The 27,778-nt window shown below is 50.7% G+C and overlaps 3 protein-coding genes across 4 annotated transcripts; 2 read left to right on the top strand and 1 right to left on the bottom strand.

The window, feature by feature from the left end:
• Positions 1–5,202: 5,202 nt before the first annotated feature.
• Positions 5,203–7,219, bottom strand: LOC100899942 (factor VIII intron 22 protein). The gene is made up of 6 exons (XM_003748430.1): positions 7,111–7,219; positions 6,563–6,721; positions 6,294–6,424; positions 6,023–6,153; positions 5,761–5,924; positions 5,203–5,589 (listed from the first exon to the last, which is right to left on the bottom strand). The coding sequence occupies exons 2-6, from the start codon at positions 6,701–6,703 to the stop codon at positions 5,203–5,205; spliced, it is 954 nt and encodes a 317-aa protein (XP_003748478.1). The 5' UTR covers positions 6,704–6,721; positions 7,111–7,219.
• A 230-nt stretch (positions 7,220–7,449) lies between these two features.
• LOC100898001 (elongation factor 1-delta) lies at positions 7,450–11,758 on the top strand. Of its 2 annotated transcripts, XM_003748333.2 has the most exons (5): positions 7,450–7,718; positions 9,077–9,226; positions 10,605–10,650; positions 10,787–11,018; positions 11,154–11,758. In XM_003748333.2, the coding sequence occupies exons 1-5, from the start codon at positions 7,611–7,613 to the stop codon at positions 11,464–11,466; spliced, it is 849 nt and encodes a 282-aa protein (XP_003748381.1). In that variant the 5' UTR covers positions 7,450–7,610; the 3' UTR covers positions 11,467–11,758. The 2 variants fall into 2 exon arrangements, with proteins under 2 accessions (XP_003748381.1, XP_003748382.1); XM_003748334.2 differs by lacking the exon at positions 9,077–9,226.
• A 3,701-nt stretch (positions 11,759–15,459) lies between these two features.
• On the top strand, positions 15,460–16,337 carry LOC100897855 (uncharacterized). The gene is made up of 2 exons (XM_003748332.2): positions 15,460–15,760; positions 15,961–16,337. The coding sequence occupies exons 1-2, from the start codon at positions 15,560–15,562 to the stop codon at positions 16,219–16,221; spliced, it is 462 nt and encodes a 153-aa protein (XP_003748380.1). The 5' UTR covers positions 15,460–15,559; the 3' UTR covers positions 16,222–16,337.
• The last annotated feature ends 11,441 nt before the right edge of the window (positions 16,338–27,778 follow it).

Raw genomic sequence — 27,778 nt, 5'->3', positions numbered from 1 at the left:
CGGGACGCTCTGAACGTCTCGGTCACTCGGACGTGTCCTGCGGTACAAGCATCGAATGTCCCTCCGCCAAGAACGACTTGAGAGAGAGCTGCTGACACCAGGGCGAACGGTCTTACTCCGATGAGTTTCATTGCGAGTCTTCCTGTGAATTTTCGTTTCCGTGCGAAGTGAGAGCACAGATATCAGAGGCCTTGAGACCAACGAGCATAAATGACATGATCATCCCCGACCGATCCTCATCTTCGGCCAGTGCACCTAACCATGAGCGTGTTCATCTGCTCGTTCTGATGAGACAATCATTTGCTCAGGCTTCCTCCACCGCTGGGAATGTCTCCATTACAGAGATTCCGTATGCGCTGATGTCTGAAATGGAAGCTACAGCCGGCGGATTCCTACGGAAATCACCTCGCGGGTTTGACGAGGGCGTGTGCCGAATCGGTATTCATGGATCTCATTGCGATGTCGGAGCGCTTCCCTTCGGAGGTGGGAGAGAGCTATATCTACATCGGACCGTCGTAGAGTGAAGCAGTGATCTTGAACTTGTATCCCTGAGCGCCCCATTCGAACCTGCGCCGAAACTCCTCAGCGGTCGAGCTGAGTCCATGGATGTACTTTTCCCGCATGGGAATGTATTCTATCCTCGAAAACCTTCGATTTCGAAAAAGCGGCGGGGGAAGGGGTCTGCTGAAATCTGTGGTTGTGAGTGGGTGGTCTCTTCTACATATACATAGGGAACAAGGATGTGAGCTGTCTGGTTGTTCCGGATGGATCTTTCGTCGTCGTCCTCTCAAGTGGAACAGAATATTCCTGACTTTTCCGGTTCTGCTTCCCGCCCGGAGCTCCTGGAGAGCTTTTGAGCGATGGATGAGAGCAATGACAGGATTTGCTCCTCTGCGTTCGCTCACCGTCGACGGAAGGTCGGGGCTTGAGCGCCTTCGCAGATACCTCTGAAATCGCAAGATGACTGCGCCGATTCACTATCGATGGCTGGAATCCGATTCCTGCCGACAGTGAAACCCGTGAGCTCACCACGAGCTAATCAAATTCTGTAGCGACGTAGATATGGGCTTGACTAGCTGTGAATGTATTGAAATAAGGCCTCCCATCATAACAGATGACATAGTGATCGTTCCTTTGAAGAGAGAGGCGCTTATTCCTCGCAGGGCTTCTTCCCCTCCTTTGAGCTCGATTTTCAAGCTAAGGACTCGCGCCCTTCCTCGGAAGACGTGGGAGAGGATTGACATGGTGGTTTTCGCAAGTTCGTTCCCGAACCGATTCCAGAGACGACTCTTGGACATTCACAGAGAAAGCCCATCCATCGCTTGGGCATGCGATGGTTCGTACAATGAACGGTGAAAGTTTGTTGCACGAAGAAATTTAGACGGTCTGTATTCTAAGGCACTCGATGCCGATGATTTCGTAGAAAGATACGCACGCCCACCATTAGGCTGGGAGGAGACAAGAAATAAGAAAAGAGAACCGCTGCTACGCGAGAGTATCGAAATAGAAAATCGAAGTAGGAACAATCCATCAAGCAATCATCCAGCGGCTCCCTCGATGGAAACGTCTACGTCGGGAGACATCCTACTCCCAAGGTCTCAGCTAATGAATTAGCCACTTCCATACCATCTAATGTCTTCGACCGAGAATAGCTCTCAGGACTTCTCTCCCTCGCTGCACTTGACCTGAGATCATCTGAAAAATGAGACCTTCTGCGGTATTAGACCCACTCGAATGCACACCGAACCGGCTGTTTTGCGCGATGGATTCCGCCTGAAATTTCACGTCGCATGCCTTGACCGGAAGCCTAGATCCATTGATCGATAAGATCCGTACAGCAAGCTACGACGCTGGGTTGCGCGAATCGATGTCTTTTCCCTGCTTCGGCTTGGCGGGGAAAGCGCATGCTCCTCGGAAAATTTTTATTTTCGCTCCCCGCTCCACGTATGCATGTGTAATTGCCTGGTTCCACTAAAACAACTTATTGAGGACCCACTTCAGAATCGCTATACTTGTGTCGGGTCCTATGAGTAAGTTCTTGATGTCGACCGCGTCATAACATTGGGCAGCCTTGGTTAGCAGCGATCTCAAGTATTTCCCGTCCACGCGTCCCTCGGTCCCATTCGAGGGAACGCGGTAGTATTTGAACCTGTCCATCGATACAAAGATCACCAAATTTTCAACGCATTTGCTCATCAAGCGCAACTCGTCACGACTGTCGATGCGATTATTCGTAGTGACTCCGTAGCAGACTCTGATCGCAAAGCAGATGGGCTTAAACGTCGTGGTTAACATTTGGCTCTGGGGCTTGTACTTCAGGAGTACTCCATGGAGCTTGCTGCGAGTCGAGATGCTTGGAAGGATTCGCGAACACGGAGACGTCCCGGAATGCAGAAATCGAAATTCCCCGGAACAGAATTCGCCTGTAAGAGAGCGCCAGACAGCAGAGTGAGGGACACTGCGTTGGTGATCTTCATCTCAACTAGGCTTCTTTCTGAGTCTCCAACCCAACGCGTCGGGGAAGGAAAATATATGGGCGGGAGACTGTCGTCTGGGCATCGGCTCAGCCGGTTCTTGGTGAGCATGCTCGAGACTGATAATCATCGAAAATCGGCCATCTGTATAAACATGACAGAGACGTGATTAAACGCGATGCATTTTGATTCGTATGCCCAGAATCGTAAGTGATGGATTGTCGCTTCCTCGAGAGCTCATGAGAGACTGAATCCGAGGTCTGCCGGCACGATTATTCGGAAGCGCGGTTTCCTCTCAGGGTCAGCGGAGCCGAATTGCCTCCGTGGGGAAAAATTTAGCCATTAGTGCGCCGCTACCCATTACCGAGGAAACTCGTGATCTCGGAGTTTCAATTAATACGGCCCTTGATTTCAAGCACCACATATCCAACGTGGCCAAGTCTGCTTTTTTGCTCATAAATTGTATTTTCCGAAGCATGATCACCAAAATACCTGAACTTTATCTTGGGTATTCCCTAGTCATGCCAAAGTTCCTCTACTGCTCGCTTCTCTGGAATGCGTCTCAACGACAGCACATTGATCTTTTGGGTCGGGTGCAGGATCGTTTCCTGCGCAGACTCCGGTATCGATGCAATTTACAGCGCAATGATGTCACTCTTCCCGATCTCAAGACCCTTCTCGATGAGAACGATGATAGCATGCTCAGGAGGACACTCTTCCGTGCCTCCTTTCTAGGCGATATGTTTACCATTACTGGAAACAGACTCCGTAGTAAGTTCTCGATGAGACCCAAAACTGTTGCTCGAAGTAAACGTATCCAAAATCTGTTTCCATGGAGAATGGCCAGTAAGCTACGCGCCGAGGGTTTCCCCCTGTATTTACAATTATTGTCTTCACTCCCCCCTCCCTTCTAGTAAAAAAAGGGCGCTATTCATTCATTCATTCGCCTGCGACATGCCTTTCGCGACCATTCGGAGAGCCGAATCAATCGTCGGCAGAAAGAAAGAAAGAAATCGTAGATCGCTTCTCATAAGTTCGATGGGGCGGGATCCTCAGCTGCGTTCGGGAGATCCACCTCGCCAGCCTCATCATTTATTACAATTATATCATGTCACCAATCACCAAGAGTAATCCAGCTGAGCCATAACGGGAAAGGACTCTCCTCGAGACGTATATCGATGATGATCTCTCCGATCTGGAGCCGAGAGCCGTCTGAGTGAAGCTCAGGATTTCCTTCAAGTACCATAGCATAGTTCCTCTCATGCGACTTCTAAGCGAGAAACTAGAAACTCAGCATCGGTTTTATTCATGGAGCGATCCATCGATCTATCATGATCTAATCAGGCGCATCCACAAACCTAGAACAACTTTTCCATCATCCACTTTAGGATGGCAATAGCTGAGTCGGGTCCCATGTGGATTTTTTCCAAGCCGACCAATTCGAAACATTTGAAAGTGTCAGCGGCAAGCGATCTGAAGTAATTCTCGGTTAGGAGTCCCTCGGTCACATTCCGTGGCACCCCGTAATAGATGAAAATTTCCATCGACAAAAAATTGATCCACAGCTCGATGAAACATCTGCTTATCGCGATGATATCCTCTTGGCTGTCGACTCGGTTCTTCGCGGTAAGTCCATGGCAGGCTCTTATCATGAAGCAGAGCGGTCTGTAGCCCTTCACCACCAAAGCAGTCGGGGGCTTGTACTTCAGGAACACGTTCGATACCATGCACGGGAATATGGATGCTGCGAGTCGAGAAGCTTCGAACGCTTCGCTCACTCGGAGTTGACCCGGAGTGCACACGTCGAAATTCTTCCCAGCGAGAGCGATTTGGAGAACAATCACAGGTACGAGAACGAGCGAGTCCTTTCCGATGACCTCCATGACAGCTACCTCTTCCGCAGCATTTACAGCTCTGCGCGAAATATACTCATACCAGAGAGGTCGAGACAACCAAGGGTGATCAAACTATCACTGCTGACTCTCTCGAAAGAGACGGAAAGAGAGGCTCGCTCATCCGCGATCACAACGACGTGGGGCAGGAGGCGGCAATTATTTGTTCAGGGCTCCCTCGGGCGGTTTCGGATCAATTCACACATTGTCCTTAAGTCTCCATGAACTGCCCACGTGATGAACTGCCCTCGCGCGCCGTGGACTATCAAGTCTCCACTTTTTCGTGGCCTCTCCGGTAATCGTGAGTGAATCGCGCACTCTCGATCGGCACCTCGTTTCGGAATCACGGATGTTGCCCTATCTATCACATGATGGAATATCCCCTTTAAATCGGACGGCAGTGTCCTCGATACCCTCCCCTCGCCGTCTTATTCCTCTCAGAGAGGGTCAGGCGGGGCCCGAAAAACTATGCCAGACCTCCAGAACGTAAGCCGCGTACTCATGACTCATGAGTATTGTCCATACGTTTTTATATATATAGAATAGATAATTATACGTGCCATGATGAAATATCAGAGAGTGGCGAAGTCTGATGGCTCATGGCAATTGAGGCTCGGCAGCTCACTGCTCAGTCAGACGCAGATCACCATTTGCAATCGATGCGGTTCCCCGGTCCAAGACACGACACCCCCCCCACTGCCCGAATGAGAAGACAAAACTTCGAATTCTCCGTCGTCTATTCATCCTCCTGATATATCACAACACGAGCGAGTGGCTATTTCTGTACAATAGTCGATATGACAAATAGATCTTCCTAGTCGGTTGGCTCCTGTAAATCAACATCGATGATAGGGGCAAACGTTTCGGATGAGCTCGTCGAAGATTATTCTCTGCGTCTCCTCACAGAAATTTATCAATGTATCATAGTGTTGGGACATTTTCTCAAAACATCGTTCCCTGCAGCACTCTAAGATCGCTTTCAGAGTGAGGAAAACATCGATCTCTAGGGAATCATCCGTCTCCTGCTGAAAACGTTCCATAATCATCTTCTGAGCAGGGGTCAGATTGTGTTGCGGCGGCGCCAAGTACGCAATGAGCAGCACCAAAGAGATCTGAATCAATTGATGCGTCTCTTCGAAGGAGTTGTGCTGGAGATGCGGGAGGACCAGAGCAGACGCGTCGTGGAATGTGTTCTCGGCGGACTCGAATTCACTAAGATTCACCTGAAATACAGAAGAACCTGGTGACTCGGGCCTAAGGGTGGCTCGGGGGCGAAGTGCGAGCCCTCGGAAAGAGGCGGAGTGTGGAAATAGGAGCGATCAATCGCTGTCAGATCCAAGAACGAAATTCCTGAGTCAAGACGGGAATATTGAATGCGATACTCAATATCTCACCTGAGAACTGGCCAAAGCCATGAGACACTCCACTTTCAAGGCTGGCGACTCAGGCCAATTGCGAACGGCCTTCTCCAAGAACCAAGTCGATTCCCCGAATCGTTCCAGTCGTTGCAGTTTCGTTCCAGCCTCGTAACACAAAGAGGCCACCATCCCTGATGAGCCTGAAATATTGTCCCGAGCATTTTAGAAGTCCGGATTCGAGAAACCGTCGATACTGGGATCCCCCGCGAAAATCCGTTCAAACATTCCTCGTCCTCACCCTTATTATTTTCGGCGATTTTCCCGTATGTGGAAATCGCTCTATGGTAGCATTCCAGCGCATTGATGAGATTGTCCTCTATTGACGGCATACACAACTTTTTGAGTTCGAGTTCTTCCTTCATGTAGGTTCTGTAAGGAAGAGAAAGTCCTCATGGGTGAGGGGGGCCAAGGAAACCTTGAGAGCCATCCGGCGGATTCACTCAGCGGTTCCTGGGGATATCGAGACTAGAAAGACGTCGCGTGCGAGAGGCGCTCATTCCCCATCCTACCTCGCAGCTTTCGTGTAGTTGTCTGCGGCCGGACCGAGCCTCTTAATATCACTGTACACATCGCCTGCAGCGTTGTGTGACATGGCAGCTGCTTCAGGGAACTCTAGTTGGTGCTGGCGAGCCGCAAGCGCCTGGAAAAGCGGAATCGGAAGCTTCACTATCCAAGTGCCACTCTGATTTACTGCCGAGATCTCCGAGAACGGGCCATGCCCATCCTAGTCGCGTCCTAGAACCCCATCATGGATATATCGAATAGAAATCACTCATACCTCGTAGCTGTGTGCAGCTTCCAGATATAGGGGCTTCCTGAGGAATCGTTTTCTCAATTTGTCCCTGATTTGTGCCATACTCCGGAGAAACTCGTCCCCTGCAGGAGCCATCGTGGCAGTGGAGGAGCGTCGACTCTCCATCTTCGGACTCGCGTGGACCTGAAGAATAAATTGTCATGTTTTATGATTTCGTTCTGGAGCGTGAGCAGGGTTCGATTTTTGATGTCGAACCCCGCCACCATAATTTCTGTCACGTGCTGAAAAAATCGAGAGCTTCGAATCTTTCGAATAAACACTTCCTCGACCGCTTGCGTAGAATTCTGCCGAATGACGCTCGAGGTGCGATACCGGATAATTCCACATGAGCGCATTGAGTTCAAAATAGACCATGAAGACTGCACACGCGATGTCCTTCGCCCGGGTGATGGATTTCTCGATTGGATCCGATGATCAGGGAACAAATCAATGCCAGGCTCGGAGGAAAGTTATTCAGATCTCGCCTCATGACTAAGACACCAGGAGAAACTCGAAAGACCGGAGAAACGAACCTAATTCATCCGTGTAGAGCTGAACTGGATTTCTGATCTCGTAAGTTCCGTCTACGATAATTGTTCGAATTGACAGCACCGCATATTCGAGGCGGGCCGTCTGTCATATGGTCGGTGTACACAGAGGGGGCTTCCATGTTGGATTTTCCGCCAGAGAATTTTTTCGAAATTTCTTTGCGAATGGAATCCCGGATTTTTGCGATGAGCAGGATGTGGAGGAAGATGATTGATTTCAGTACAGCCCCTCCGAGGATTTCCTCTCTTTCTGGACATAAAGCTCCGACCTCAGGAGCGCTCGTGGAGATTACTGACGAATATTCGCTTCGAGCGCCCTCTGACGACTCTTTCGCGAAGCCTCTGAGAGACCGGGGTGAAGCACTTCCATTGCGTTGCGCTCTCAGAGCTTGACCACCTCGATATAGTTGCGGCGGAGTTCGCAGCTTAGCTAGACATTCTAAGTCAACTTGACCTTTAATCTGCTCGTCTTTGCGGCAGTCGATATGGCTTTCGAATGCGGATCAGTTTGGCTCGACAAGTGGAAGTACGATGAAGCCGAAACCAGGTACTACCTCTGGCTGCAGAAGAAGCTCTACGGCATCGATGTCAAGGTGAGTCATCGGATTTCATGACGCCGGAGAGCACCGAGGATACTTTATTCCCCAAGGAAGTTCCTCGCGTTCAGAGTGCGGAGCGGGCCTATGTTGTTCGACCACGTGGTTAGAAACGTGGAAGGGGCAGTCTGCCACACAGCAGACGTCCGCCATTTCTGGCGAACCGGCTTGCCAGAAGGGTATTTCGGTCCAACCCGTATTCGAATCCTCGGAGAAAGTGAGTTCTGAATCAATGTTTCTCGACGATCCGAGTTGATATCGGAAAGCAGTGAATCAATTTGATTCGATCCAGGTTCCATCCGTTTAGAATACAGTCTCGAATCTTAAGATTTTCCGCGATTTTTGAGATTCGAGTGCGCTCGTATGTTCACTTCGCGCCCGAGAGTGATTCCTTGATCTCGCGCCAGCCGTTGATATCGGTCAATTCTTCGTGGAAAGGCGTCTACACCTCCGAGTTCTTGACGATTGAGTGGATTTCCTCCGAGGGCGAAAACTCTGTTCAGAACGCGTGAATAGGAGCTGCGTGACGTCTGCAATCGTGATATTCTCGCTCCGGGCTCTGTATCCACGATCGATCCTGGTTGTGGAACGACAGGGAACTCCGTTTCGCACGGTGCACTCCATGAGCTTCTGTCCAACGGAAGCTCGGGCTCGCAGTCTTCCCAATCTGTGTATTTCCGTGACTTAATCGACACAAACGCCGGTACGCTACCGTCCTTACTCAACTCTGGTCCGCAAGTATCGGTGCGAGCTGATGAGTGGATCATACGCATAGTTTGAAGCTCCGGCTGTTCCGGTCTTGCCTGATTCCATTGGTTTCTCGTTTCTGGAAGCTTTCCCTTGAAGGAGAGCAATTCCTGGCTCTGTTGGGGGCTATTGTGTCGCTTGGCCGAGGCTCACCACTCCTCTGGCGGACGAGCTGGTGGGACCGAGCTCAGGGAGCCGAAGATATCGTGAATTAAACCTTGACTGCATCTCTCCTCTATTGTCTCCGACTGTATTCTTCTACATAACTTGTGAGAAAACTTATTATTCGTTATTCGTGTACAAGTCGGGAGGGCGTGGCGCTTATGTGGGGTCAATGTTGTGATATGCTATCGGTGGGGAATAGGTGCATTGCATATGGATGACTCATCCATCGGGGTGCCTCGTAGAGTATATGCCGATCGGTTTTCTGTACGACTCGAGGTGTATGTCCAACATAGGTAATGTGTGATGTAAACGTGGCTGACGCAGGTTCATCTGCGGCGTTTGTTACACTGCGTGGCGTTTGTGACGATTGTTGTTATTCCCACCGGTGGGGTTTTTGGTTTGATGGCGGCCGATGGTGAGCGTGCTTTGGTTTCTTTTGACAGGCTACCTCGGTCGGTGAGAGCAGCGCGGTCTCCAACAACAAACGAGCCGCTGCCGTGAGTTCGCAGAGCCAGGCCGCCGATACAAAGCCAGTAGGATCGCTATCGGGTCAGATCGCAGCCGCAAGACAGCAGATAAAAGAATCGCTCGCAGTGAGTAACGATTCTGACAGCTCCTCTCCAGCTATCCCTCAGCAACCTCCTTCCCTTCAACAACAACAACAGCAACAAATTCAGCACGCGGCCAATTGCCCCAGAGCCAACAAGGGCGCTATCGCTGCAGCTGCAGCAGCCGCTGCTGCTCCCGCAGCAGTCTCTTGCAGCGCTAACCCTCAGCAGCAGCAGCAGCAGGCCAAGTCCGGCGGGACAAATCGTAACAGCAACCTAATACTCCCAACACCGCAACCCGTGCCGACTAACGCTAAAAAGAAGCGTCGCCGGAACCGGAGTCGACGCAAGAGATCGAAGTCGGCTCGGGCTAGCTCGTGCTGTCAATCAGTTTCTCCGGGAAGGATGTCTGTGGCATCAAATTTGTCGCTCCAGACCCAAGGGGTAGGAGACGAAGCCTTCCGAATGCAGTATTTGTATGCTTTCGATGATAAAGCACGGGCATCTCACATTGGACTCATTCGAAGCACCCGACTACGTTCGTTCCATTCATTCCGCGACTCCGAACTGAGTTATAGTTATGTTCGCAAATCGAGGACAGTTCCTGTTTAAACGCATTACTCTGCGTTCCCGGACTTGAGAAGCCTTCAAAAACTTTTTCGTGGAATGTCATCCTTGGTGGATTGCTTTAGAGTAATACCTCAGTAATATTCATCCTGCTCGCTCCCGACGCTCGATCGGTCGGATGCACATATTTAGAAATGCCGGAATGCTCCTGAGCGGGCTTTCTCTGGATCAGAAGAGGAGAGCTTCAATGCCGAGGCTCCTCGAGCCGCGGAAGAACGCACGCATCGATGGTTCTGAGGAATCGGGTTATCGTTCCGTACTTGTTTTGAAGTCTCGCCGAATGTAACAAGTTGACTGAACCCGCCTGTATGTCAGTCTTGGTTCATGACTAGAGCAATGATTCTCGCCTTGATTGCTCCCGGAGCGGCTTTCCTGATTTGAGCGTGGTAGTCCTGACATGATTGGATGGACTTCAGATACTTTGTTAGTCCACTGTCCACTATGTGATGGAGGTCAGCGAAGCATTTTCTTGGCAAGAGCATAGCTCTCGGTGTTGTGGTTGTGTGGAAATCTCGCTCTAAGAACTAAGTTGTCTGGCTTTGTCTAGGATTGCTCGGCGTGTCTTTGCATGGGTCACTGACGCAGTGTGCAGCACTCCCACCTATGATTCTTATAGGAGCACTTTCGTACTCGATCTTCGCCACGGATGATCGAGGAATGAAGTTAGAAATTTGATGCTTTCTCAAATATGGAAAGCTGCTCGAGAACTCCGTTCGCTCGTTTCTTATATTTTCATTGATTTCGATGGACTGGGGAATGGAATTGAGGAAACTAATGAAAATTTTCGACTTTCTAGAGCAGCGAAATGGCCACCACTCAGCAAGTAGAGGAGCTCAAGAAGAGTGAGTATTCCCGGTGGTCTCCTTTGTCTGTCTCAGATCAAAATATCCAATAATTTCTCGTGCTCATGCATCTCGAGTCCTGCACTCGCGTGTTCTCGATGACACGGAAAATCAGTGTGCATTCGATTCGTTCCAGCCGTGGACTACCTGGTCGATGCGTTGAAGAAAGTTGAACTCAGAATGTCTAGCCTCGAGGATGTGTGCGCATGCGGCGCATCGCCGAAAGCGAAGCCTGCCGCCGCGCCCAAAGCAAAACCTGCCGCAAAAAAGGCGGCGCCGAAACCTTCGGCTCCTGCCGCCGAGGACGATGACATCGATCTGTTCGGATCGGATGACGATGCGGAAGCCAATGCCGTCCGTGAAGAGAGGTTCGTGTCAAGGAATATAAGTCGTAATGAACTCGATCGAATACGGTCATCCAGGTTATCCGCTTCACCGCATTTGTCTCGTCGCGTACGATGGTATTATTCAGGAAACATGAGGAATACGAATTCGCCTTTCAGACTGAAGGCGTACGCCGAGAAGAAGTCTAAGAAGCCCGCGATCGTTGCCAAGTCATCCGTTGTGCTCGACGTCAAGCCATGGGATGATGAAACCGACATGAAGGCTCTCGAATCCGCGGTGCGCACCGTCAGCATGGATGGACTTATCTGGGGAACCAGTAAATTGGTTCCTGTCGGCTATGGAATCAACAAATTACAGATCGTCTGCGTTGTCGAAGACGACAAGGTGTCTATCGACGAATTGGCCGAGAAGCTCGCCGAGTTCGAAGACTTCGTACAGTCGGTCGATATCGCAGCTTTCAACAAAATCTAAACGTCTTATGCCCCGCTGATAGCAACATCGAAAAGAGCGGAATACAGAGACAACATGGAACCAAGCAGAGAATGAGTCATCGAATCAGCTCGCGATTGGACTGAATGTTGTATTTTCTAAATTCCTCGAGTCGCCCCGCCGTTTCTCGATTATCCGAGCCTCCGTCGAAACTTCGACGACTGGAATTTGAGAGACACCGGGGTCGAACTACTCATCGTATGCATTATTGAGCGGCAACCTGCTGTGATTGACTACAGATCAGGTGAAATACAAGAGACTTTTTTTGTCAGAATACGCTGGATTTCCTTGATTCTCCACGATAAGTCTTCGCTAGGGGGGAGTTCCCTTCACCAACCAGGTCCCGGAGGGTCGGTTCGTGTGAACGCGAATTCCGATCCCAAAAGTCGATGCACCATGAGTTCTGAAGCACCATAGGTCAGCGATCCAGCAGAGCGTAGAGGCTCTCCTACAGGGAGATAGAGTACTCTTCGGGGGGAAGCTTTTTTCTCTCACAAGTATCTTGGGATTCCCAACCGAATCCTCCTGAGTCGCCGCGGCCACCGAACGGATTCCCGCTTCAGTGAGCGATCGCAGCACCTCTGCGCAGCCATCGAGGCGCTCCTGGAGCTCCTTCCTCCCGCGACTCCTCTCGACCACTCGGGAAGCCTGTAGCGTCACGCTCCTTCCTGATATTCCCGATCGAGCGCAAATCGAATCGTGTCTCGATCATTGAAGGGACGTCGAATATTCGAGAGGATTTTCACTCAGACCGAGATAAATTGCTGAGGCTTCCCGCCGCGCTCTAGATCAAGTACGCTCGAAAATCCGTGCGCAAATCGATGAGAAGCACGATCCTGATCCTCTGGGCGCTCCACCAGCTTGATCGCGGATACCCAAGGGCAGGGGCGCATCCAGAATTTTTCCTTGGAGGGGCTGGGTCCGTATCTGTATGGGGCTTTGAATCCAGAATTGCGACCCGTTCTTATACTTCATCCGAGCGGAACGATGTCCGGTGGGGGGGGGAGCCCCATACAGCTCCTAAGTGGATATAACCCCTGGCTAATATCTTTCTCATTCATGAGATCATCGGGGTCACGCCAAGTCACGGGGCGCCCGAGGAGTAGATTCCACATCATTGACGTCAACCCGTCAGGTCGCGATTCGAGAGGCAGGAGGAATTTTTCGGAGGATTGCGCTGGATCAGACGCGTCAGAGCCAGCGAGGAATGGCCAGAATCAATTAAGACGGCACAGATTCGAAGAATATCCCGCAATCCTCCGAAAATTCCTTCTGCCTCGCGAGTCGCGACATCCGAAAAGGTTTTGGCTCCCTGGTCCGCGAGCCAGTGCTGTTGCTCTCGTACATGACCGGATAAGAGAATGGGGAAGCAACGCAAGTGGAGCATGGCCTCGACTCATCTATCAAGTCAGTTGTATCCATCTCATTGTAGCGTTCGACATTGGGCGAAGTACCCTCACAGCATCCCGTCCCGGGAAAGCGCAGAAATTCTTCGATTCCCGTTTCGTCGGCGCTGTCCCGATCCGGCTTTCTCCCCGGGAACTTGCTCGCGCGAGCGACATTCGGTACCCGGAGAAGGATTCTCATTACGTCATTGAAGTTGATGCTACCTCGGCTCATCTGACTAAAAGTCGGAAGCTGGCATCTATTCAAGGATCGGAACGACTTCGTCTCGGGGGAAGAAAGGAGCAGGAGAGCGAGACGAGGAGCAAACTTCCTGTCGCGTTCTTTGATAAAACGACCATTCTTATCCGCAGGATTCGACAGACGAGTCGAAACCGAGCAGAAGATTCCTCGGATGCTCCAATCGTCTGAGACCACAATATCACAGAGAAACATCGAGGGCTATCCAGCACCGAGAGGGGGGATTTTCGCAGCGATTCCACCCACCAGTCCCCTCCTCAAGAAATTCACCGACAAAGACAGGATTTGAGCTACGAACCTATATCGCATCGTGTACCGATGAATGGGATATCGGGACCGAACGTCTCGCTGGGACGCTCCAGCTTGGGGAAGTCGGATCCGACTTCGATCCCGTTGGGCCGTTTCCTCCACGAGTTCTCGTTCCGTCGGCGTCGTCTTTCTGCAGGAGCGTGGTCTCATTTGCAGTCCCGGACGCCCCTCCTTTCGGCCGCAGCGAAGCAGATAAGTTTCTCCGCAGATCGCGCCGTGGAGAATAGTTTGCTCGAGCCACAAGGTGTTCCTTTCCTCGGGATAAATCATTCTCGGAGGCACACGGGATTTGGAGAAAGCGCTCGTGAATAGCGTCGGAATCCCCTCTCCGACAGAACGACCACCTCGTGCATGTTCTGAGTCTCGAGAATCGCCGAGCCGTGCTTGAGTGAGATTCGGGAGGGGTGTCGTGTCGGTTTGAACCACGAGAGACATCTCCGAGATGGGCGCAATCAAGCATCGTAATGGGTTGCTTTTTTTCCCGATAGCTTCGGATTTTCATTGGACTCCTGATTCCGCTTGGAAACGACGGAATTCATCGTTCATTGAAATGTTTCGTACCTAAAATACTAATGCTCCGGGTGATCCGCGTAAAGTCTATCCCAGTCCACAGGAAGCCTATCGTGTCAGGGGTAAACGGCAACCATATACCATAAATATGGTATATGATAGATGATTGTGCCGCTGTCGATAACTTTGACAATCCAAAATAAATGTCCAATCGGCTTCGTAGGTGACCGTCGACCGAAAGGGAGGTCAAACTTTCGTCCACCGATCCGTCGTGGCACAGGATAAACTCCTCGAATTTCTTGAACCCGATCCTCTTTCAGGACCATCCCATAGAATTCAGGAAACTCATCGCCCCACGAAAGTAATGGAACATTGTCATCTAACTCGTTCATATTCCCCTGACGTCTGTGATTCATCTTTTTTGCCGTCGCATCTGTTCCTTTTGGCTCGAGTTCAACCGATTTCCCGATGCGGCGGATGTCTTTGCGAAATTAGAAGAACTGTGGTTTCGCCTGTTAAGGGAAAGACCGAGACTTGACAAGACCGGAGCGCATCTCGTCATTCAGATGAGCGACGTATGAGAAGACAAGCCTCTGCGCTCAGACAACTCGCGAGTCGCTTCATTCACGAACGCGCTATTTCGCCCATACCTCCGACGGAGTCTGAGTTCATGGCTCATTGATTCATTCCGAAACGCTCTTTGAGTTCCGATGGAGCCTCTCCCCGCTTTCGGTTTCCGTTCCCGTTCCCCCAAGCTGCCGAATGGGTCTTGTGAAGTTCTTCCCTATGGTCGAAAATATTCCTTGTAGTATTAGCCCACTAGGCTCGAAGCTTGTTCAGACATTGAAGCATGATTGAGCATGCCAATAGGCAGCGATGAGTGGTAATAATCCATTTTAAGCAAAGCGGTGAACGCGGTCGACGGGCCGACGACGGGTCGGCTAGTGGGCTGACTCGCGAAGCCGAATATGCTTCCGGCGATATTGCAATGATGACCTTGGACCGGACGTGATCTACAGCCGAGCGGACAGAGAGTTTCAATTTCTGCCGCGAATCTCTTTACTCGGCATCAAATGTTCAGCGATGTTCGACCTCATTTAAATTAATTATCCATGTGGGATGGAATCTTCATGGCCGATTTCACTGGGGCATGAATCGCTCACGTCACGTAAGCCGTCTCAGAGCGATTATCGAACACGAGGACAGAATTGACACTCGAGACCGTATACTGCCTGACCTCCGGTGCGATGTACCTCAGAAGAGAATTTCGGTGTTTTCCCTCATCGCAGAAACTTTTGACAAGGAAAAACTAGGAGAAACTCGGGACATGGGAAAACGCGGATTTTTCCGTGCGTATCCGATGAGACCCGTATAACGTCCCCCGGATCGTGTCTATATCGATGATGAATCTGGAACACGAGTTGTGGTTGGTCCTCGTCTCCTGCGTCAAGACCCTCCGAAGATTGCGAAATGTCACCCAATGCGCGTGCACGTCACGTCCCGACGAGAGTTGCGTACTCGAGATCTGGTGGGCGGCGAGGGTTCCGTCTTATTGGCGTCCGATGTAAACACTCAAATAGAGCTTCGCTTGCTTCGCTGACCGGCTGATGAAATGTCGACTCCGTCACCTAGTTCATCGTCCGGGAGTTCTCCGTGCCTCAACTCTGTTTCAATCCTGCAGCATGATAAACCCCCGACTAGCGTCCAGTGTGTGCGGGTTGATGAGCGGTCGCTGTGTATCGTCCGTATGGAAGACGAGGGGGATTTTATTCCCTTGAGCTGCTTCCTGGAATGGTCGTCGATTACTGAAAAGGTACCCGTGTACGAAAAGCTTCGTCCTCAAAGCTTTGGGAAGATAATGCGGCTCATGGGCAAGCGGGACAAGTCGCGACGTCGGGTGGATGGCAGCGCGAAAATGCTCTGATGAAACGAGGAAATTAGAATCAGACATGCTCGTTTGAGTAAGCGGCGAAAGTGTGAGCCAAACAACTAACTATAGCCACAACTCCGCAGGAGCTTCTTTCGATATTCGAAGAGTGCGGCCTGGAGATGTCCAAACTGACAACTGTAGGCGAGGACGTTCGGCATTCGCTGCACGAAACTCCGCACCATTCGAATGAAGCTTGCGCAATGGACGAACGACTCCTTCCTCTCGGTGGAGCCATAGCCTACCTGAGGATATTCGGAATGATGTACGAGGCTGCTTCATTGGGCAACTATTTGCTCAAAGAAGGTTTGCTCTCCGAGAATAGCCTCATTCCGTCTCCATGTTAATTTTGATGCCGCTAATCTGAAGGTCGCGATTGGAGGTTCGAAACTGGAGCCAGGGGTGATTCGCCTCATCTCGGCTCCCCAGACTTTGTCTTATCAGCAGAAAATACAGGCGTCGGAGTTCTACGGTAATGAAGGCTAATAATTATCACAATCCGCTATCGTACATCTTCTGCTTCAATTCCGAGCATTCGATCCTAGTTCTAATCCCTTCCTCGCTTCTCGACCACTGGCTCAGCATTTTATCAGCGGATATATCTTCCCCCTGGTCGCAGTTTCCCCTCCCCGAGAAGTTGCCGATGTTCCTGAGAATACGTGAATGAATAGCCACGCCCATGAAGTTTTCGGAATTCGAGATGTCTCCGGACAACTTTCGAGCCCCGCAGGCCTCTTATCGGCATCTGCACAAATATTCCACGACAGGAACAGGTGTTCTCTATTCCGTCGTCAACTCGTTTCAGAAGGCTGGTCAGATCACGATAATTGTCCCAGTTTCTCCCCACTCTAGTGGACAGGAGTTGAAGAAGGGATCGAGGAAGATTTCCCTCACTTGCAGTCGGGAGTCCTGCGCACATCGCCATCCGAGAGTCCGCTCGCTCATATGCGAGGGACGAGGCAAGGTTTCAGCGAATGGGTTGCCGTCTTCCGACTAACGCTCATGCACAATCATAAGAGAGAGGTCATCCGGATACGATAAGCCACTCTCGGCCGGGTTCCAGCGAGGCGGACCAGGTCTATCTAAAGGAGGGCTCGAGGAGTGCTCAGTCAGTGATGTTTCAACCATCTTACGTCATCACTCCACTATCGCTTGGTCCAACCGTCGCGTCCGGGCCCCTCGGCATTTTCGATGGCCGGCAGGTGTTGATAGTTGTCAGCAGGTGTCGGCCGTAGTCGAGCCAAGCTGTGCGGACCAGACGGTATCGGTCTCGTCGGCTGCCTGCTCGGCCGGCCAGAGACAGACAGGTATAGATAGGAAGGCTATCCGCTCTTTCAACCCGCTGCCGGCTGCGATGAAACATCAATCCCGTAAATGGGACATCGCTGTCTACATGGTCCCCACACAGGCTGGATAATGAGCGCTTCTCAAGGATACTCCTCTTCCCTCACCGGACTGCAAGCGATCTGCGTCGACTAGATGTCCGATGAGCGACAGTATCCAACATGGAACAGGAATGGGAAAATGTCTATAGCCGGCTTCAATATTGCTGCTACGAAGAGGAGTTCTGGAATCCGGAAACTCACCAGTCGTGGAGAGGGATCAATATGATCGAGCTCATGTCTCAATCGAGTTGGGTCGTAAGTCTTCCGCGCGGTCCCTGATACCACATCCGGTATGGGCGAAAGGATGGATTCACAGTTGTAATCGTTTCACCACTACTCTGAGATCATATCACACAGAAACCAGGAGGAACGGGGAAGGATTTGAATCGATTACCCGAAGAAACCACCAGACCTTGATTCGGGCCGCAGTCTTCAACTAGATCGATCATCGGAGGCGGACGGATCATGCGATATCCCGCGCAGGTGCAGGAATTGGAGAGTCAAGAAGAGATCTCACGATTATCCGCCAATGCTTCAAGGATTCAACACTCACGATGCTTCTGTTTTCCCGATGTATACGTCTAACCGCTTCGGATCGCGTACTATACTGCGGATAAGCCGAAGTTTGTGCGGGAGAGAATCACTGCGCAGAGTCCTGGCAACTCTACGCGGGGTCCGTCGGACGAAAATCTTGACATCGGAGCTTATTCGGAAACTGCATTTGATGTCACGAGATCTTCGTTTCTAGCTCAAACGTACCGCACATGAGTGAGTCGCACGAATCTTGAGTGTATGTACCTCTATCCCTTTCGATTTCGTGGAGCGTGCTCGGAGGAAAGGCCGTCGCGTGACATCGACGAGGGTTCTCCGAATAGAATCAGTCGAGATTGCTACTCCCAAGCTCAGAGAGTTTCATTGAATACCGGGGAGATGTCTCGTAAGGTACTCGAGACCTCAAATCCGTCAACACGCAAAGGAATTTCTTCGGGGTGCGGCTCGGAAAAGGAGCGACGCGATCCAAGAGAGCTGCGGCTTCTCCTCCTTTCTCGCGCAAGATTCGGACTCCTCATCGCCTTCCCGACATCGGTTCCTTTGTAAATCGCGGAGAATGGAAACCCACTTCTCGAGAAGAAAGTTCCAGTTCTTCGATGCACCGTGACCTTTCGGTGAATCAATGTCATTGGGTAGATGTTCGAGAAATCGAATGTTGCTCTAGTCCTGTCAAATTACACTCCCATTACTGCGAACGCTTCTGCCCTGTCACGGTGAATCCATAGGCTGCTGCTTCCTGGTGTCCCATAGTCGCCGACTCCTTCGGACGTCCTGCGCCAGCCCTCGGGATCGAATCATCTATCGAGTTCCATCTTCTCTGCGGGAGCGTCTTGCCGAGGCGGGCGGTTCTCTCGCACCTTACTTGACTTTCCAGGACACGAAAGATTATTATATGAGTATGTTTTCTCAGTACATTCTTGCAAGCATTATCTTGCGCTTGTCCAGATGCACTCCGAATAGGGGGGAAAGTACGCTTGAAAAAACTGAAATAATACCGTTCGATCCTAGTCGACCCAAGGTAGTGAAGGATTTAAAGATGCGGAACTTTGGTTATCAGGAAGCGAATATTCTCAGTCATTAGTCCACAGCAATTCTGACCGCGAGGGACATATGATTGAGGAAATAGCCGAATCTGCCGGCATTTATTTCGCACAACAGGGCAAAATACCGAAAATACGTGACCTATCTGAACTTACCCACGCATTGGAGGATTTTAGGGAAAAGCGCTCTCACCAGAGAGCATTCTCGGGAGATTGACTGGTCCCGTCTTCCGATACAAGTGACTACATATGATAGCGATCGTGGCGCAAATTGAGGGAATTCGAGCAGAACATCAAGGATGTCAGACCAGCCAGCATGAGCTAAATTCCACGAGTTGTGGAAATGAGTATTCCGATTCCGAAACCTGCTCATCTCAGACCGAATTCTGGCATCTCTCTGAGAGCTCACTAAGCCGTTCCTGGGAGCGATGAGACGCTGTCTACATGACGCGACGTCATCACTGAGTAGACATCCTTAACATGGTCTGAGACAACACGTAATTCCTACACCTGTCGTCGGATTTATCGAAAAACGCTTAAGCCCCCGATCTAGCTCTGAAAACTGCCGGAGGAATTCGTGCACGTGGAATTGACGATCACGTTCCAGATTCGATCTTGGTACTTTCCTCAGGTTTTTGATTTGATGCAATCATAGCCACTCCGGTCCATGGGCGACCAGCATATTGAATCCGCAGCTTGACAGGAGACACTCACAAGGGGAGTGCCGAACATGTAACACGCCGATCGGGCTGAAACTTTGGTCATAGAATCCCCACCCCGAGAGAAGTTCAACCCTAGGATATTATCTGCGTATGGCCACTTTAAGGGTGTTTAAATTTTTTCGAAAATCCGCCCTTAAGCATTGACTCTATGGGAATAATGGAAAATACTATGAACAATGGACGAATATTGGACCTGCCCGAGATATCCGAAGACATAATATGTTTTTGGATCGCCGGATTCAAATTTGGCGCATCTTCATGAGGGGTATCGACTCCCAATTCCTTCGAAACAGCCAAATAATTAGAGCCAAATTTCTACATAAAGGAATGGAGCAATTTATTCTGACGAATTCAGTGTACGTGGTAGTCCACGAAGAAGCACTTCACACATAGATTCTGCTTGCAATGTATGCATATTATGAACGGAATTCCGCGACATGAATCACCGGAACAAACTTCAGTGACCGAGAACAACATCTCGGCGATACTCAGGAAGGGTATCTCCGGCACATCGAAGCCGGACTTGTACCAGCCGTACAACCACATACTTCGGAAATCAGGGTGCTGAAAATGATTCTAGATGAGTGATTGGAGTCGAAGGACATCATCGCGGCGGTCGATGCGGCATCCGATCAAGCCACATGCTCGAGTCATTCGCTTCGCGAAATTCTTCTACATTTGGAAGCAGTAAACGTCCAGCGGCTGAATCAGCGGTGTTGACCCCGGCGGTAGTGTCTTAAGGCAGATTTCTTCGTCGTCCAGTTGGAACAAGCTCTGATCTCGCTGTCCGCCCCAGGAATCGAGATAAAGCACACATCGATCCACTTGGGTGCGATCCAGAACTTCCTTTAGAATTTCCTGACACCAGATCTTCATCAGTCCCTTGTTCAACTTCCCAACTTCCCAAACTTGGTGCAAGTTACAAACAGATTTTTGTATTCCGTTCATAAAATGCATACATTGCAAGCAGAATCTATGTATGAAGTTCTTTTTCGTAGACTACCACGTATGCTGAATTCGTCAGAATAAATTGCTCCATTCCGTTCATGTAGAAACTTGGCTCTAATTATTTGGCTGTTTCGAAGGAATTGGGAGTCGATACCACTCATGAAGATGCGCCAAATTTGAATCCGGCGATCCAAAAACATATTATGTCTTCGGATATCTCGGGCAGATCCAATATTCGTCCATTGTTCATAGTATTTTCCATTATTCCCATAGAGTCAATGCTTAAGGGCGGATTTTCGAAAATTTTTTAAACACCCTTAAAGTGGCCATACGCAGATAATATCCTAGGGTTAAACTTCTCTCGGGGTGGGGATTCTATGACCAAAGTTTCAGCCCGATCGGCGTGTTACATGTTCGGCACTCCCCTTGTCAGACGTACTCACTCTCGATTGGAGGAATAAAAAAGTGAGAGGCATCTCCCGCACTCGCTGACTGATAGCGTCGATCGAAATGGAAGACACTTAGACTTTCTCGAGGGATAGCGTCTGCTCTTGGTTAATAATGAGGAAGTTTCCCGAGGAAGCTCGAGTCATTGAGACAGTTTCCAGCTCTTCATGGTGTGACTCGGCGGGCTCCCGGAAAGACTTGAATTTGAGACTCGATGCACTCTGCCTCCCGAAGGGCGCCGCACCGCAGACAATTGTGACCGGATCCAGGCTCCAAAGTAAACCCGCGGCATCGGTCCAGGACGGTCCTTCTGAGAATTGAATCAAAAAGTGGGGACCTGCCTCTCAGGATAGTCGATTATTCAAAAAACGTCGACGGGGAAAGGAATTCCTACGGGGTAGCGGGGAGCGCACGGGCAGCGCGAGGCGTTCCCAGAGAACTGAATCCCTCCTGTCTCTCGCAGAGATAAGATTCGCTCATTCCGCCTGCGCCATTCCTCTCGCAGCAACTCTTGGAAGGCTGAATATAAGAGGCTTCCGTCGAACTCCGAGCCTGTCGTCGAATCCAGTGCTCAAGCTCTTCGTCCAATTCTCGAGAGCGAGCCCCTAATATCCATCTAGAGATACATCAAGAGACCTCACAATCGATTGTATGGACAGAACTCCCGATGAGTTCAAGCGTACGCGCGACCTTTAGAATTACCCTGCCATAACTGTGAGCCTTCGGAATGTCCTTGTCATCTCTTTGTGATGCCGAGTCTTCTCCTGAATTACGGCTCCCGATAGCCTCCTCTAGTCGGGGTACGCTCCGTTGCTCTGCTTTTGTTCGTGTCAGGTATCCGAAACAGCGTTGTGATTAGCCCCGCGACCTGACCGCGATACCGTCAGCGACCTTGTTCCAGGTCTCCCTCTCCGACTGTATCCGAATATTCGTTTGATTCCTTCATTCGATTGATGTCGCAATGTTAAATATCTCGCATAGCTTTAGGGGGAGCGGGCTTCCTACAGAATGGAGGAACGATGCAATCCCGGAGAAAAATATCGGCGCGAGAATCAATGATCGCATTAGGTGTATCAAAACCGCCAAAAACGCATGTATAACGCTCAACAGCTCCCGTTATAAGGATTGTCTTACCGTTCCTATGAGCCTGTGTACTGGATCCCAAGAACGTCCTGCTTGCGACTGTATCTTTCCCCTCGCTACCAAAATAATCAAGAAGGAGACGCTGAGGCCAAGAGATGCTCTGACACTCTTTCCCTCTGTTCCGCGCGTAGAGTCTTCTTGTCCCCAAGATATTGATGGCTTGTACGCCTGAAGAAAAAATATTTCGCAGCAACCTGGAGGTTCGCTTTCGCTTCCCTGGCATGGGTTCATCATGGAATCGGTTCACTTTGGTCTACAATAAGCGCTTATTTCAAGCGCTGTGTTCCAGAGGCAAAATGATTTTTCCGGGAATTCATCCACAAAACTGAAGGAACTTCGTGGGACGATCTGAAGGACTCGGGCCATAACCGTGGGATCAGGGACAATAATTATTATGGCACATTCCGAGAACACGAGACGAGCGACTCCAGTTAGAAGAATTAGGCTCATTGCGAGTTTATATGTACATGTTCATCCCTCTAGGCATACACCGAGCTCTCCTATTGCGACATAAAGCCCTTAGTCATAGAATACTTGCACAACCCTTTCTCGTTCAAGATCTTCCTTAAGCAGTTCTGCGAATCAGGGCCTAGACAGCTGTCCAACTGAGCGGGCAAAGCTAATCCAAATCAGGTTAGTCAATTCACTCCTCCGAAGCCAAGTTTGGTCCCCTCGGCAACAAACAATGATGGGATCTGCTCAAGTCTTGCCCGCTTTCATGATGAAAACGCTGCTCTTTACTTCCTAGAGTCCATTCTTATGCTTAGCCTCTGGAACGCGCACAATGAAGTGCTCCTGCAGCAGGTTGCGCTGACATTTCCCTTGGCTTGGGAAAAAAAACAACCATCTTTCTTTCGCTGCTGAATGCGTACCCTCGGCAAAATAAAGTCCGAAGCTACGCCAGGCGTAGGCTGGATCGATTTACGCAGTCTGACGTGATAATAGGGAATCTCCGCGGGACTAGACCCAATCACATCGGTCTACGCCGCCGATATGCGAGCGATGAATGGACTTAGAGCACTTCCGGGAAAGGAGGATCCGGTTCCTGAGTAACCATGAACGTCGAGATATCGGCTTCCCAGACCGGTCTCGCCGAACCTTTCTCGGGTTGAAAAAAAAATCAATCCGGACGTCTCCAGAAAAGGTCTACCCTTCGCCTTCGGTCTCATCTCATTATGTGCGTCTGCCGTTCCGCGGGGACTCGCGTGACGTGTAGCTCGGCCTTCATGAAGAATCTTCGTCTTCGTCGCGTCTTGTCACATCTAGCATGCAGACGATCCGAGTGAAAGGCTTCGGTTATTGTTAATTTGCTTGTCTTCTGCCGGCACCGTCGTCATTCTCTTCATCGTCTCCGAAACGAACAAGCGGGCATGCAACTAACCAAACAAGCCACCAGCTTTCCTCGCTAACGGGCCGGTTGGCTGCCCGCCCGCCTGCCGCCCGCCCGCCTGCTCGTAGTCGGAAGCAACCTCCTTTGCGCATGCGCAAGTCTTGCTCAGAGCGGCGGGAGCGGGACGGACTCTGGCCCGCGCTCGGAGCATCAGTTGAGCTTAGACCGAGCTTGAGCTCACCTTGCTGCCTAAAGGGCCAGCTGCCCTACAGCTGTAGGGCCTGGCTTGACAACACCGACCACGAGTCTGTGATGACAGTCAATTTGTCGTCTGTCTGTCATATCTGCCAGATCGGCGGGAGCGACAACGACAAGCTCCATGAGACCATGCCTATCGCAAGCCAGCAAAGTTCAGTGTAGTGAGTTGTGCTAATCAGTGAGTGAGAGAGACTTTTTGACGAACTTCATTCATCAGGCCGTTTCACATCATTCACTCATCGTCGACGACGAAGCGGTTGCGTGACAACAACCGCTCACTCAGAGTGCCGAACCTTGAAGTAGCAGAAGAAGCCGACGAAGTACTCAGCGCTAAACTTCTTCAACAGATTATTGAGCACCTAGATCGCTGGAGGCCACCGCTTAGCGAAGAGTACAACGAACTTGTGCGATGCTATCGACGAGACTCTCGGCTCAATCATCTTTATAATGAAGCCTCGCCGAAGCCGTCGTTGAAGCATCGTCAAGAAACAAATTAGAAGGCAAGCATTCGGCGAAATTGGTTTTACAACACCGTGATTCTGAAGAACGAGCATCGAAGACAACTCCGCTTCTGGAGAATCGAAGTCTTGAGACGACAAGTTTTCGACAATCTTCCTCGCCGACAAGCTGTGCGAGCTGGACAAGAACGTGGGGCGAGGATCTTCGCAACTAGCCCCGGTGTACGGTTCTTCTTCTGTTTCGCACCTTCTTGCCTACCTGTCGGTGAAACTTTCACCGACGAGGACTGTCATCTCATACTCCACGAATCGACAAAGAGACAATACGACCTAAAGAGCCGCGCGATATCAGAGACAAGAGCCTCGCGAAACACGCGGTGAGTTTTTCTTAGGTGCGGAAGTCTTCGGAGGGATGTTGGCTTCGGGAGGGGATCCGAGACGGCTCCTGATAATCAAGAGGCATCCGAATCGGGAAAGTTTTAAGGAAACAGCTCATGCAGAGCGATCGGAGTTTTTAGTCGAAAGATGATGAGCCATCGCTGGGCGAAGCACTTTGAAGGAAGAAAAACAGGAGAGCTCCCGACAATCTGAGGCTAAGACATTCGCAAGTCTCACGAACGATATGCGGAGCTGAATATCTACTGAATCGGGGACGTCCCCAATACCCGAGCCATTAAGGTTAGATCGATAAAGAGAAACGGCGACGAATCGTTCAGCTCCATGAGCGTATCAAGCGCATCTACTCGAATTTTCGGTGAATCATTCCCCTGGCCTCTATGGGATTCGAGTCGCAATTCTGTGCGATATACGCCAGCGTCGACCACTTGCGATGAACGAATCGCCGATCCGACGCCTACGACATGAATCCTCGATCTGGGATCGGTAACACTAGAATCCGTCAATAGAGAAACTCGATTCTTGCGAGCGGAGCGATCGGTTGCAAGCACGCTGAATTCAAGGCGCAAATAATGCTGAACCCTGAGCGATGTCGCACCACAACTCGCGAGAATAATGCACGGCATCCGGAATTTTCCGCTTCCCTCGGATCATTTCGCGGGAACGGTGCCGGCGCTCGCACCATGTTCCACTAATACATATCTAATCTTCGTAAATCTTCCATCAAGCTAGGAATTTTGAGCATCGGGAAACTCCCATTTAATGTGGTTAATTTCGTGTATCCCTGTGCCATAATGGTTCTCATTAATGGTTCCGATGGCAGTAGTCGATTCGAGGAATTCTGAGATGGATGACGGAATCACGGAAAAACGTTTGCACAGCACTCGGGACCAAAGAGACCTAGAGAAGGAATACGAGTCCGATTTTTCGTTCTGAATAATTCAGGGTTTCCGATCGCCTTAAGAAGTCAGTGCAAGCGTGAAAAGTCGTCGAAGTCGCGTAAAAAGCGGCGAGCACTCCAGTATCTAGAATGCTCGTGGTGGCGTAAATCATTGTACCGAGATCTGATGCGGCGGGACTGTGATGAAAGCGTGAGAACTTCGGCTCATATCGCACGCTCCAGACTCTACTTCGGATGCAAGAAATCTAGCTCTCCCTGTACTCGGGGCTGTCTCTTCGAAAAATCGTTTTAGCTTCCCGAGGAATCAGCACGGAAGCGGCGCCCTTGGCGAAAATCACTCGTCGTCTCTCGGGGAGCGCTGGATAGAATCCACAAACGCGGACAGTGAACCTCACCCGACGCGACGGTCGGACGAGAAGCCTCGACCGAATCTCTGTCCCGATCTGAATCACGGAGGTTCTCGCGGCGAAACGGTGGTTGCTATTAAACGCAAAACATTCTGTTTGGACAGCGCTGGCAGAAATTCGTCAAGTGTGTCAGAGTTCAGTAACTTTCCCTTGAGATCATCATCGCAAATGTTTGATGTGAAGAGTAAGCAAGCACGCGAATAGGCGAGTGAGTGAGCACATTCTCAGAGCTGCCAAAAGTGGAGCAGTGGCGGTGGTAGCTGGCTCGCCGCCAACACCGTCTTCGACATCTCGGAAAAAGTCACCTAACAATGTTTATGGGAGAAGCCGTATAAATACGCGAATTCAGACCTCCCTCAGCAGACTCGTCACGAGAGCGTATTAACACGCTGTTACATAAAAGGCAGCGGTGCGTAGTAAGTGTTGCCGCCCTACACGTCTACCTCGGGGGCTCGAATCTTGAAGGAAACCCGCATCGACATCCTTTGCCGTGTCGAGGTGACTCACTGACCGAGTGTGAGGAGATACAAGGTGGATAGAATCGCTCGGATCAAGATCTATCGACGCGATTACTCGCCGACCCTCTTGTGTCGGCATCCCGGATACTTTGACTGCATCAGGAAGGCGGCTTTCTAAACAAGACGCTTAAAGTCAAGCTTTCCGAGCAGCAACATCGTTCGATTCGAGCAGGCGTTCCACCATTAGGGCTAGAGTCCGAGGCTCACCCCGAGGACGTAGAATATCGCCTCAGGGAAATGATGACCGGGGAGGGGCATTATTAGGCGCCGTGAAATCTCGGCGATCCAGCGAAGAGATACCGCGATACATTCGACCTGAAATCAGCATTTTCCAAATAGAGCGAGAAGTCCACGATGCCTCATCGACACTTAAACTCATGAGAGCTGCCAATCTTTATTTCTTTCATCATTCATCTCAACTTCGGAGAATTCTTCCAGGAATTCGGGAGGATTCTCCAGAGTTCTGCGTGATCCCCGCAGAGAGTCCTGCTTCTCGCGACTGGAGTAGGGGGCGGGTATCGAGGTCTGGGTACCCGAAACGAAATTTTAAGTCGGAGATAAGCAACAGAGAACTTGCACGTACCGTGAACGCATAGCTTCTCGGAAAACCAGCGGCGGCCAACGTCCCTGCTACCGCGGACAATCGAGTACGTGGCCGCCTCGGCGCGAGCGGCCGTGCTTGAATCGGAAGCGGGAAACGACATGCAACTCATGGCTCCGTGTAGAGGCACGGGATCACGTGCGAACGCGGGTCTTGGAACTGGTTTGTGAGCGTCCACTGCTATTTGCTCGACGCTCATCCTACGCAGCCCTTGACATGTCTCGGCACCGATCCTTTCTCGGAAGAATCATCGATCTCGTATCAATGGTCGTGGAGGCGTACATTTTCCTGTGGGTGGAGTAGGGACCTTGTTTTCCAAAAATCCAGCCCCAAGCACGCTTGATTAGCGCCCAACGCTCTCGAGCTTTGAACATGGTCGTGATTCCCTGGTTCATCAGGTTTCGTCACGATCACGTGATTCGGAACATCTGATACCAATAGAATTGGCCGCAGCTCCCGCAGGCTGGCGTATGGGGAGCCTGATGAATTCGTTAGCGAAGATTACGTGAAATTCCGACCATCGTCGTACGCCCCTGTCCACCGATTGCGGAGCTCGAATTCCCTGTTCCTGTGAGGGTTGGATCGGCCGTGCCGAACACCGGGTTTGGTTGTGAATCAAACAACAGGCAAAAATATCGTTTGACCATTTCTCGACTGATGCCCTATCTGTTGTTGTTCGGGTAGGCCATCAAACACAAACTGACCGCCTTGAGGAGCTGATGGCGATACACAGCGTCGATCATACGATGTTTAGACGGATGGTCGTTACAGTCGTGGCAAGGAAAATATTTAGTCGCT

Source organism: Galendromus occidentalis, unplaced genomic scaffold (genome assembly GCF_000255335.2).
Source record: "Galendromus occidentalis unplaced genomic scaffold, Mocc_1.1 scf7180000077530, whole genome shotgun sequence".
Lineage (NCBI taxonomy): Eukaryota > Metazoa > Arthropoda > Arachnida > Mesostigmata > Phytoseiidae > Galendromus > Galendromus occidentalis.
The sequence above is the reverse complement of the archived record's forward strand: the minus strand, read 5'-3'. Positions and strand labels throughout refer to the sequence as shown.